This window comes from Vespa mandarinia, chromosome 5, assembly GCF_050613455.1.
Source record: "Vespa mandarinia isolate Hongniang chromosome 5, ASM5061345v1, whole genome shotgun sequence".
Lineage (NCBI taxonomy): Eukaryota > Metazoa > Arthropoda > Insecta > Hymenoptera > Vespidae > Vespa > Vespa mandarinia.
Window position 1 is genome coordinate 682,501 of NC_140814.1, and position 12,500 is coordinate 695,000.

General features: G+C 34.6%; 2 protein-coding genes across 9 annotated transcripts in view; one reads left to right on the forward strand and one right to left on the reverse strand.

Annotated features, from left to right (window-relative positions):
- Teh1 (tipE homolog 1 phospholipid transfer protein) overlaps positions 1 to 12,500 on the forward strand; it is a 71,476-nt gene that overhangs the window by 58,862 nt on the left and 114 nt on the right. Inside the window, exon 3 of one of the 2 annotated variants that reach the window (XM_085656905.1) lies at positions 12,336 to 12,500. This exon is cut by the window's right edge and continues 114 nt beyond it. In XM_085656905.1, coding sequence (XP_085513031.1) covers positions 12,336 to 12,432 — 97 coding nt within the window. In that variant the 3' untranslated portion in view covers positions 12,433 to 12,500. Of the gene's footprint in view, positions 1 to 2,468; positions 2,619 to 12,335 lie in introns of those variants that run through there. The other variant, XM_085656906.1, reaches the window with a different exon arrangement.
- Positions 1 to 12,500, reverse strand: part of LOC118448141 (uncharacterized) — a 136,643-nt gene that overhangs the window by 13,565 nt on the left and 110,578 nt on the right. For all 7 annotated transcript variants that reach the window (XM_085656902.1, XM_085656904.1, XM_085656898.1 and 4 more), the window contains one exon: positions 872 to 1,093. In XM_085656902.1, coding sequence (XP_085513028.1) covers positions 872 to 1,093 — 222 coding nt within the window. The remainder of the gene's footprint in view (positions 1 to 871; positions 1,094 to 12,500) is intronic.

A 12,500-nucleotide genomic window follows, 5' to 3' on the forward strand; every position in this document is an offset into this window, starting at 1 on the left:
AGTTTCTCAAGAAGACGGTATCTAATTATTCGGTTCGTAGAAAGTACTACAACCATCCACCTTCATAATCAGATTCCCTTCTCACGTATATCATTCTAACTTTCTTAGAACTCTGATCACGACAAAGGAAAAAAAAGCAAGACTTATAAAATCTTTTAAATACACTTCGTACCTAAAAGCACTTTTCATTCTGTGTTTAAATACATGCATTTACGATAGGACAATCAATTAATCATTTCTAATAATAATTCGTCTATATATTCGATCTTACGATAAGTTCATATATTTAATTACGAAGTAATAATGATAACGAAGATGGCTGTATAATAGATGGATATATAATAGTCGTCCGATTAACAAACGATTAACAAGCGATTAATCGAGGTCCCATCGCAATTATAACATTGCAATTCATGCGAGCACGGTGGCCAATTGCGAGACAATGAACAATAATCAAAAATAAATTCACACTTTATTGTTGCATGCACTGAAATAGAAAGAGGAATAGAGAGAGGAATAGAGAGAGAAATAAAGAGAGAGAGAGAGAGAGAGAGAGAGAGAGAGAGAGAGAGAGAGAGAGAGAGAGAGAGAGAGAGAGAGAGAGAGAGAGAGAGAGAGAGAAGTAGAAATACGGATTCATGATAAAGTTTTCGTTAGTATTCAAGTAAACTGGAGAGACGAGCAGGTATTTTGTTTTCCTTATCTTTTTCTTTTGTTTCTTCTAATTATTTTTTTATTCTACTACTTGCCTCTTCGTCGACGAAGAAGATGAAATAAATAATAAAAACGATAGAAGTAATAACATCGAGTGAGAAGGAAAAGAGAAGAAAAAGATAGAAAAAAAAAGAATAAAAAGAAAAAGGAAGCTTACCGTCGTTGTTGGTCCTTGCACGTGGTGGCGATGAACTAACCGTCGGGAAATTTCGTGAAACGTTGTCCCTTGGCTGAGGCTGTGGTCCTTCGAGGTTTGGACTTGGACTGAATTCGGCTCTAAAATCGACTCTGTCGAAGCCCTCATCGATCCTATGCGTTAGATTCATCTCGTCCGATTCTAGATCTCCTTGATACTGCTCTCTCAAGACCGAACGTGGAACTTTGAAAATCAAAAACGATATCAATGCACATATGACGACATAAGACGTTAATGATTTACTATAAAAAAGAAAAAAAAAAGAAAGAAAGAAAGATATACAAGAAAGGAAAAAAAGTAGTAAAAATTACTTTTGGACTACGAGAATACGGCATGAGTATAAAATAACATTCATTTTAGTAGTACGCAGATATGCATCCTATATTCTTTTTAAAAGCCCTGCCACCATTTATATCACGTTTCACTCATAACATGAGTATAACAGTTCTATTTAAAAATATAATTTTTATGAAAAACAGAAAGATACAAAATAAAAATAAAAACAAAAATAAAAATGAAAGACGAAATAGGAAAGAGAAAATGTCATGATAATAGAGTAGACAGTAGATACAATTTAATTTCTTTCCTATGATATATAAGTGCAGTCGACAAATTTTGAAGTTCTGGCGAAACTTTCATAAAAGCAAGTGTCGCTTGTCGGCTTAACGCATATCAGAACTGTTTTTCAAGAAACATATGATGTATCCTCGTAGGCAAATCACACTAGAATTTCGAATAGTTTGCTATCATTTTCATAGGAAACATCATATACCATGCGTGAGAGATGAAACATATTCTCACTATTAACGCTTATTATTGTTATTATTAATTAACATTGACTTGAGCCTCAGAGGTATGATGCTAGACTAGTTGATAGATACGAGAGTCTCTTCTCTACATAGCTTTGATTTGTTCTATATCCATACTCGCTTCTAATCCGATATGTTGCTGGTTGATGCGTTATAACTTACGCTCCTGCATAACACGACATAGGCAATAGTTTCTCGTTCTCTCTCTCTCTCTCTCTCTCTTCTTGTATATATATATATATATATATATATATATATATATATATGTATACATATATATATATGTATATATATATAAGGTATATAAATACCTTATATATAAGAAAACGAACGTACGTATATATCATACACACGTAGATAAAAGTACTCTGGTGAACCATTTTACGAATTTAACAATTAGTTAGTTTTATGAACGCTTTAATTGCTGCTTTTGTGCGTAAATTGGTACATTGCGAGAAATACTTTATCTTTTTGTATTCTGCAAAAGATATTTTATGTACGTGCAAAAATATGTGTGCACATACGTATACTCATTTGACACGTACTTATAGCCATAGCATTGTAATTGAAGTTAAATGCACGTCAATTAGTGTAATGTCGGTAATACGTATTTCATATCGGGCCGAATAGTAAATTTATGTTAAAAGGATATCTCTGTCTTTCTCTACTCGATGGCTTTTGCGATATTATGTGGTAATGCTCATTGAAATAAATTTACTACCTACTTAGTCAAGGTATTTCTGTTATAGGGTAATACCATGGGAGTGCTCTGTAATTCCTGATTACACAGAGCGATTCGATAATTTTATTATAAAGGATTAGTTGAAAATCTATCGACAACGTAGATGTATACGTTGCTACTTTCCTAGATTAAGCTTTACGAAAATATTTACTGAAAAGAGAACCAATTATCTGCAATTTCCAATGAGATTTAAACATTCACATCACCACGATGAGAAGGTTCATCAAGAAGACTACCATTCATTTACGCCTGCTGGGATTAAAGTATTCATATCATGATAATACCAATAAAGCGGAATCGAGACATCCTCAGATAGAAGTTCATCGATTAGATGTAAAATTATAAAAATATATAAGAGTATTGTTTAAGTCAAAGATAGGCAACTTCTTATTTGTTACGAGCCACACGATCCTCACTATCAGTCAATTCGTTTCCTCACTATTTAAGATTATTTGTCATCACTCTAACCTATTATTCAAAATATACAAGAACGAAAATCATACAAGACACGAGACACGGCTGTGTCAAGTAAAGGAGTCACCTCTTCTTGCTGTACCGAAACAAGGATCCAACAAGTAGAAGAAAAAGCCACATGCGACCCACAGAATTGTCACATCAGATTAAGTGATATTTAATGTAGCTTTAGATATAATAATTTACATAGATAAAGTATAATATAATATTACATAGGTTATACAACTTAATATTGTTTGTGTTGTATAATTAGCATTAAGCTAATTAGCATATATTATCTGTATGTATTATAAAAATATAATATAATTTATAGAAAATAAATGTACATAAATTTTGTAAGATAAAAAATGTATTTTAATTGAAGTAATCAATAAATATTAGTGAAACGAATATGATGCGTACTTAATAATTAACACAAATTCAATTCCCATTCCAATTTTTCTATCGAGATCCAAAATCGTGACACTTCTTTATATCTTCTTATGTTCATCTGTTTGAAGTTTCAAATTTCGGACAAAGCGAAAATTTTTTCCACAAATCGAGTATTTATCAGAATCACATGATGAGCGAAGAGGTGGCACGCAATATCATGCTACGTTCTGTGAAGTTATATTCTCCTATTCAAAAATTCAAATTACCGAGGCCGTGGAAAAATTTCTCAGAAATTTGGATTTGTATCAGGATAACATAATGTACGAAGCGGTGGCGTGCAAAATCGTGCCACCTCCTAGTAAATTATATTCTCCTATCCGAAAATTCAAATTACGGAAAGCGCGGTAAGTTTTACCGTCGATCGGGATTTATATCAAAATCGTATGATCCTTAAAGAAATGGCACGTGAAATCGTGCTACTTTCTAATATCTTATGTTTTCCTTTTAGTAATACCAATTTCTGGACAAAGCAATAATTTATCTCGTAAATTGATGCTTGTACCAAGATCATATAACGTATAAAGAGATAGCATGATTTTCCTTACTAGGTAAAGATCAGGAAGAATGAAATAAGTATTCAAGATTAGAATTGATTGTATTATTTTATTATCATTGCTTTTTTGATTATAGATACATATTTATACACGCACACATACATTACATACTCATATTTATATAACATTTATTAATATTATAATCACAAATTATATTAGAAAAATTTTGTTTATTACATACAATAATTTATATTCTAACTTCGTATATCTTATCTTGATAATACTGAATTATTTTATCATATATATTATTATATCATTATTATATAATAAATATAATTAATATCATAATAAATATATATTATTATATCATATATATATTATATCATATTACATGTTACATAGTATATATTTTTATCTTTGATGACGATGTTTTCCAATTTCCTGATCCATATTGAGTGACGTTATGTATTGGATTTCTATGTTCTTGATGATCTTTTTGTACAGGCAAACATCAACAGCATTAATGTATCCAGATGTATAATTCCTCTTCGGAAGTGTGTACAAGATTATCGCACTGCAACATAGTAGTAGTAGTAGTAGTAGTAGTAGTAATAGTAGTAGTATGTTTTGCAGGTAACGACGATGCTTCGTGGTTGATCTTCGATCATGTATGTCTTTCGTTCGAACTCTGACACAGGTTAATCCTATGTGTCGACGAAATGAATGATGGTTGTCAGGACGACTTCTGGAGATAGTGGCGTCTTCCAACTCGAATAATTAATCGTATTTGAGGAAAATGACTCCCTACGCCATTTGAAGTTATTTAGACCGTTTCTGATACGTTTTGAATGAATTTCGTAGATGTTCAGATGTTGCTGCTTTGTCGTGAAATCATGGTGCTTATGAAAGGAGCTCGACGAGAGCTCGATGAGAGTCACAATTTGTTTGAGTCGTAGAAAAACAATATCGCCACGAGTATTGACGAGAAACTAAAATGTTGAAACGAGCGTTTGACAATATGTGTCAAGAAGTTGACCAATAAATAACGAGACTTTGGGAGTACGAGTTTTGAAACAAAGTGCGTCATGCGTTCGGAAGTTGACAAATAAGCGTGCAAACCCAACTTAGGATTTACCTTTAAATTGAAAGTTCCTTACCAAAAACCTACGGGGATAGGAGGAGGAGGAGATTTTGATGAGAGGTGATTCTAAAAATATACTTCGATAAGTAAAGTTCTGAAGATCTTTCATCTAATAATGTTTTTGGAAAAGTGCATGTGTCGGTACCGCTATGGGAATCAAGTATTAGCGAAGTTTTTCCTTGGATTACGATGTTTTATGATCGAGACGAGACCTGACCTGACTAACTCTTGAACTTTTTTCATGATTATTATAGAGTCTAAGTCTTTCGTTCGCTCGAGAATATTTTTTGAGAATTATTAAATTGCTTTAAGATTTATAGAACAGCCTGTTAAACTAATTGCATCGTAACAAAGATATTGTATGGATTTTTTGATAAAGAGCAATCTCTCATCTTCATTATATTGATATTCATAAGCATATATTGATTAATCCTTTTGACATATAGGTACTTCACATTTTTATGCAAATTGCATCGGGTATATTTGTTCTATTTTGCTTTGAATGACCGAAGATTTAATCCTATAAAATTCAATTGTTAACAAAGGAGATATATAGATTTCCTATATGAAAGTAAAAAGTATCCTTCGTAGAACTAAGACATATGAAATTACAGAATGAAGCTTATTATTCAGTTTATCGGCAGTTATCGTTAACTTAATTAGGTCAAATCTAATAACGATACAAAGTGAACTATCTCTTATTCTTGTCATTCCGTACAAATATTCTTCCTATAGTTCGATCAGTGAAGCTTGGCTAGGAGCTACGGTCATCCACGTTAATTATGAGAAGGTCCTATTTACAGCTGGCACGTGTGGCTTTCAACCCTTCGATCCTTATCCGTTAGACTCGTGAACCCATATTAACGGATTCCCACGGAATTGGTACCGCAAAATGCGTTTCTACCTCCCTTCCATAAACTGGCTCTGATCGTTCTGCCGATCCGGTTACGATCCGATAAGAAAGTGCGCTCGCGTACTGTGACCAAGCAACGTATGTACGTTATCGTAGCACGACATAATTACAACGATAGGATCATTTGCGAAGCGAAAGATATATTATAGATAACATCGTATACAATGAAGGTCTATAATCTACCAACTTTGTTTGGAATTAATAAGCTATATTTTATCACCGAAAGAGAGAACTTATAATATCCGAGAAAACACATAGAGAGAGAAAGAGAGAAAGAGAGAGAGAGAGAGAGAGAGAGAGAGAGAGAGAGAAACGAAGTTGCCAGCACGTAACAGGCAGTAAAATAACACGTCCAACTTTCTGAATAGGTTATACACATATAAATGTTAGAGTCATTTGCCTTACTATCTGGCACATCGTAAGTGAAATGAAATGTCTCTATGAGCCAAAACGATGAAACTTATTTCGTAGACAGGATAGATCAACATTTTCCGAGGCGTAGAATCGTCGAGCTTGGCAATAGACAGTAATAAAGCCTTCAATGGTCTTCGGCTATGGAAACTGCTGGTAGAATGTTCCTATGAGAAGGATATGAAGGTGATAATAATTGTTCCCAGAAGTCCCATAAGCGTGTTCGCGTGCGCGAAATATCGTGATAACGGACCCTGTCAAGACTAGATCTATCGTTCTGAGGTTACTCATCCTCTTTCGCACCCACTACACATCAAGTTATTTCCTCTAATGACATATCTAACACGCTATGGTCCAATTTTCTTCCCGACAGGTTTTGTCGTTTCCGACGTAAGTCTTCTTACGTTACGTCGAAGCACTACGTAAAAGTCTTTTTCTCTTTTTCTTAAGAATTAAATTTGTCTCTATGTAACGTAGAATTATTTTCTCTCCTTTCTTTAATATTCATTTGCTTTACTAAAAAGAGTTACGTAAATGAACGATCGCTAAACCTTCAGTGAAGCAATTTTTTTATTTATATCAAATCAAAAAAAGGGAAAATAATAATAATAATTCGAAAGAGCGACACTTCTACTTTTTTTCTTATTGAAAAATGATGAATTCCTCGATTCTAACGAAGTTTAACAGCATTCTGAATAAAAGAGAGAGAGAGACAGACAGAGAGAGAGAAAGAGAGAGAGAGAGAGAGAGAGAGAGAGATAAATAGGTAGAAAGATAGATATATCGATAGATAGATAGATAGATAGATAGATAGATATATCGATAGATAGACAGAAAGACAGGACAGACAGACAGACAGACAAACTGACAGACAGACAGACAGACAGACAGACAGACAGACAGACAGACAGATAGATAGATAGATAGATAGATAGATAGATAGAGAGAGGAGAGAGAGAGAGAGGGAGAGGGAGAGAGAAAACAAAAGGGAACTCTCGCGGCTGCGACTGTCGGACTGTCTGGACGCAAAAGTGATTAATGGAGAACGATGAATAGCGCGGGTAACGATTCGAATGCCCCCGGTGAGTTCACGAAAGTGCGCCTCAGGAAGAATCGGGGCAACTTCAAAATCAACTACGGTTATTAATTACGTGCTTTGGGCAATGCCGTCAACGTCATTACGACGAAAGAACAGAAGGTTGATCGACGTGACGACGTATATCTCGGAAAATCTGACTGCGTGTATCGTTTAACGGAAAACAATTAGCTAATACTATGTTGCCTGAGAGAAAATCCACGGTGTTCAGAAAGAGTCAATCCACTATACTAAGTGAATTATTAATAATAAAACCTATTTCGTCTAACCTTCTTATACTTTTTTTGTTTTTTTTATTAACAACTACAATGTTAACCTTCGATCAATATTAACCATCAAAAAGTATCTTATATAATAACCAGAAGTAATTTTTTCAATAATATTTACAATATCATTTTTAAATTTATTTTCTTTTATCTCCCCCCTCTCTCTCTCTATTCTACGGAATTAAAGAAACGGAACTTTGGAGGAATCGATGAACGAAACTTTGTTCTTTTTAGAAAACGATAAGAAAAATCCACTCAATTGGAAAATCCTTACAATCAAAAAGATTGAAGACAATTACGAAAAGAAAGAGATTGCTTATAAGAAAGGTAAGCTTAGGACGGCAAAAAGAAAAAAGAAAACAGAAAGAAAAAAAATAAGAAATTAACTTTCGAATATATACGTGACTCTCGATTGCGAAGGAATTAGAAAGCAAAATGTCCGGGCTTATATGTCGAAGCGGAATAAAAACACTTTTGTAGTTGTCAAAGAGAGCCTTCATCTCACCGAGAAGCCACATTGCTGACAGCACTGGTTGCCGAAGAGCGATGGGGAAAAGGAGAAAGAGGAGAAAAAGAAGAAAAAAAAAAGAAGAAAAGAAGGAAAGAAGAAAGAAAGAAAAAAATAAAAAAGAGAAAAGAAAGAGAAAGGGGAGAAAGAAGCGAGAGAAAATGAAACGCGCCCCGTGAAAAAAGGAGATAAATAAAAATTTCGTGGCGAGATTTACCCGGCCATAGAATAAAAAAGGAAGGAAAAAATTTAAACGACGACGTTCCAAAGCGAGTTTTGACAGCGTCAGGAAAAGTGGAACGTTCTTTCTCTTCTCTCTCGCTCTCTCTCTCTCTCTCTCTCTCTCACCCTCTATATCTTCGTATTTTACTGCCTCCGACTATATATACGTCTCTTGCTACTTCGCGTCAACCTGACTAACTGAGCTGACTACATAAGCGACCGCTACTACTTGAACGCATCCGACTTTATAAGTGTCCTTTACTACTGAACGTTTCGAAGCTAACACTATTAGTCATGTAATGAATTTCTTAAATCTTATGTAAGTAAATAAAAAGAAGCAAAGTGAACATTCCTAATAAGATATATAAGAGCGTTTACATCGTAAGATCTTTAGATAATAGATTCATAAGATTCATTTTCGTGTATTTTTATTATTCTATTCGATATCGACTGTACTATACAGGATTTTCTCTTTTCTCTCTTTTTATTTTCCTCTCTTTCTTTTTTTTTTTTTTTTTTTTTTTTTTTATTAATAGCGAAAACATATATTTTACGAGAACAGATTTCGTTCCTCGTGTTTTACTATATGCACACAATGGAACAGGAGTCGGGAACAACATTCGGTTTCAAATAAGTTTCAAAAATGTTCGTATACTGTCTTGTTTCTTTAGTTCATTTCATCTATCTTTTCTCTCTTTCATCTCCACGTGTCGTTAAGTATTTTCTTTTTTCTCTGCTTGCCATACCCCTCAGCTCCTACGTCCCACCCCTTTTTCTCTGACCGTTTGTCGTGCTGAACTCTCGAAAGTTAGCACAGCGTTGTTTGCATATTCATTTGAATCCATACGAGAGTTTCCCGCTGGCTTGCTGCAGCTAACGGCAAGTAGACCACTGATACTGCCCGTTGAATTTCTACGAGGTCCACTACCTTTGCCTGATATTCGTGAATGCACATTGTGGAAGAAGCAATTGCTAGACGATGGAAAACAGAAGGCTTGCTCCACCTAACTCCTACGTCAGATCCAATAACTTTGTAATTGACGTTCCGAGGACACAAAGCTATTCGACACTCTAGTAGTGTTTAAGCGTTTTGCTTAAAAGACGAAAATCGTTTGTAGTTTGCCAGCTCGATTCGCTTTATACAAAATATACGTACATATATAGGCGGAGCTTTTCTCTAATCTCTCTCTCTCTCTATTTCTCTTATTATTGATAATAAGCTCGAGCTCGATCCCACAGACGTTCCCTTTTTGCATAAGCGAATTCAATTATAATCGACGGTGTATATGTGTGTGTAAATATGTATAGATGTGTGTATAAATACGTGTGGGTGTGTGTATAAATACGTATGGGTGTGTATACGCGTTGCGAGAAACGTCAGCACTGATATTTGGTCTCATTTCGTGTGTACATTCTAGTCCGACCTCGTATATAACCTACATCTATTCGTAATAGACTCGAAAGCTGAAAGCAACAATAACTTACACCGTCGCGGACCACGCGATATTGCGTTAGCGCACCCGTTGTAATTGTTAGGCGCTCTTTTAACTCGCATCTCTTCTATGTATATATATATGTATGTACTGTATGTACACGGACGAGTGAATTGTTCTCTTGCTGTCATTTTCTCTCTCTCTCTCTCTCTCTCTCTCTCTCTCTCTCTCTCTCTCTGTCTGTCTCTTCGTGGACAGCTACACGAGAAAGTATACGAAACTACTACGTACAGATGGACGAGACAAGAGAGCCTTTGTACGCATAAAACTAAAGTTCGATATTTTTCTCCCTCACTTACACAGCTAGTAATATTTCTCTGTATGAGTAGGTTTCTATCAAATTTATTGGTTTTAATACGCACCAAGAGTGTAGGACGCAAAGGAAATACTGAATATTAAAATATACATATCTATTTAGCAACATGCCATCGTATACAATGCATATGCTCTGTTGTCGACATTACTTTTAATAACATAGTTCATCTGAATAGGTAAATCAAGTTGATATTTTTCTTATTTCCTTTCTTGTTTACTTCATTAAGAAATTAGGAAAGATTATAAATAAAGAACCTCGTCGTTTCTCCAGAAAAGACGAGTAATTTTTTCGTCCTCTTTTCTATCTCCTTTTATTCCTACCCCTATTACTACTACTGTTACTATTACTACTCTCTCTCTCTCTCTTTCTCTCTCTTCCTCTTTCTCTCTACTTTTTCTATTTTCTTTTCAAATTAAACGTAGAAAAGAAGAAATAAAGAAAATGAACGATGCGTAACAATTAGATTGTTACTTGATTCCTACAATTATTTGCTTTTTTTTTCTTCCTTTTTCAACTGAACAGCTAGACTTTAGATTTTCCATTGGCGAATTCATCCATGGCGAATGAGTAAGTCTTTCTTCACGTATTATGGAATAAAGTAAAGAAACGAAATAAATAGAACGATCCGATTTTTCTTGTAATATTTTGGATGAAAATATCTGAAAACTAAAATATATTAGGCTCCACGTTACTCTTTCGTGTCAAGTTAAATTGTTTTCTTTCTCCTTTCTTCCTTCCTGCCTTCCAACCTCTCTCCTCTTCTTCTTCTTCATCTTTTTTTTCCTTTTTTTCCTTTTTTCTCCTTTTTTTCCTTTTCTTTTCCTTTTTTTTTCTAAACCCATCGTCACGATCGAACGAGTTTTCATGGCTGATTTAACGAGAAGGGTGAACGCAACGATGTAACGCGCACTCTCCTTCTACATGTTGTTACGCGCCTTCGTTGGACGTCCAAAGAGGCAGAAAGCTTAAATCCTTTAATAAGTCGCGGAACACCCCCTTATCTCGTTGTTACGTGTCTCCGTACAATGAAAGGGTGTGAACGAACTCGTTGAGGTCGTTCTTGTTCAACGAGCGAAAAACATAGGCGCCCGCATCGAGATAATATCATGGTAATTACGCTTTTAATTGACCCATTTTAAATAACCTCTCTTAATTTAGATGGTAATCGATGTTAATTATCTAAAAACCTACGATTTCATTTGTCGTAACGATATATAATAATACATACCTATTTACTACTTAATTTTTTAACGTTGATTAACTTTAAGAATTTCTTTTACAATAATATCATATAAATATCAAAATGATCTATCCTTCGTTCAATATTTTTTCAATTAGAAGAAAAATGAATATTGGATTTTCATAATTTCTTAATGGGGGAAAAAAGTAGAGAGAGAGAGAGAGAGAGAAACAGAGAGAGAAAGAGAGAGAGAGAGAGAAATGAAAAATTCAAAAAGAGTTTCAATTTTCAATCGACAAAAATTTTCAATGAGAAAAAATTAGAAATGAAAGTTGTTTTAAATCTACATATTAGAAGCTTGATTTTTCAAATTACGAATTTATTCTCGTAAAAACAAGAATTGAATTTCTAACAAATTTTCCGAATACAATCTAATTTATTTGTTACCCGTCGAGATGAATAAAAAAAGAAAAAGAAAAAAAGGAAAAAAGCAAAGAGAAAAGAAAAGAAAGGAAGAAAAAAAATGGAAAGAAAAGGGAAACAGAAAAACATGAAAAAAGGAAAGAGACAAAATTCTCGCTAAAAGACACATTCATAGAAAGTAATTTGATTCTATGGTAGGACGAACTCGTAACGATCGTATCCTATAGATAAAGAGTGAATTTTTATTCAGTGAGAGACGTCGGAGCGCGACGCCTATGAATCGTTGCTTACTCACGAGCCGAGCACACGCCGAAGGTTCTTCTTGCTTTGATCAGATAGACCGGCTGTGCTCTACTCGTGCATTACTTGACGACGTGGGAAGAATCTACGCGCATACGCACACAAACATACATATACAAATACACACTTACACTTACACATATAGAAACAGAGACTCTTATACGAAGATCTCACGTATTCTATCACGTAGAACATTGTGTTCCAGCGATCGATCTCAGCCCCGACGAGCACCGATTTTCTCGGAGACTTTACGATGGAAATGGGAAACGCGTCCAAGTGAACTTAACGAAGCGCCTTCATAAACGAATCACCGACACGGCCGTTCCGTTCGACCTGCAAACGACCTGCGGATGGATGCCTTTCGTTCCTC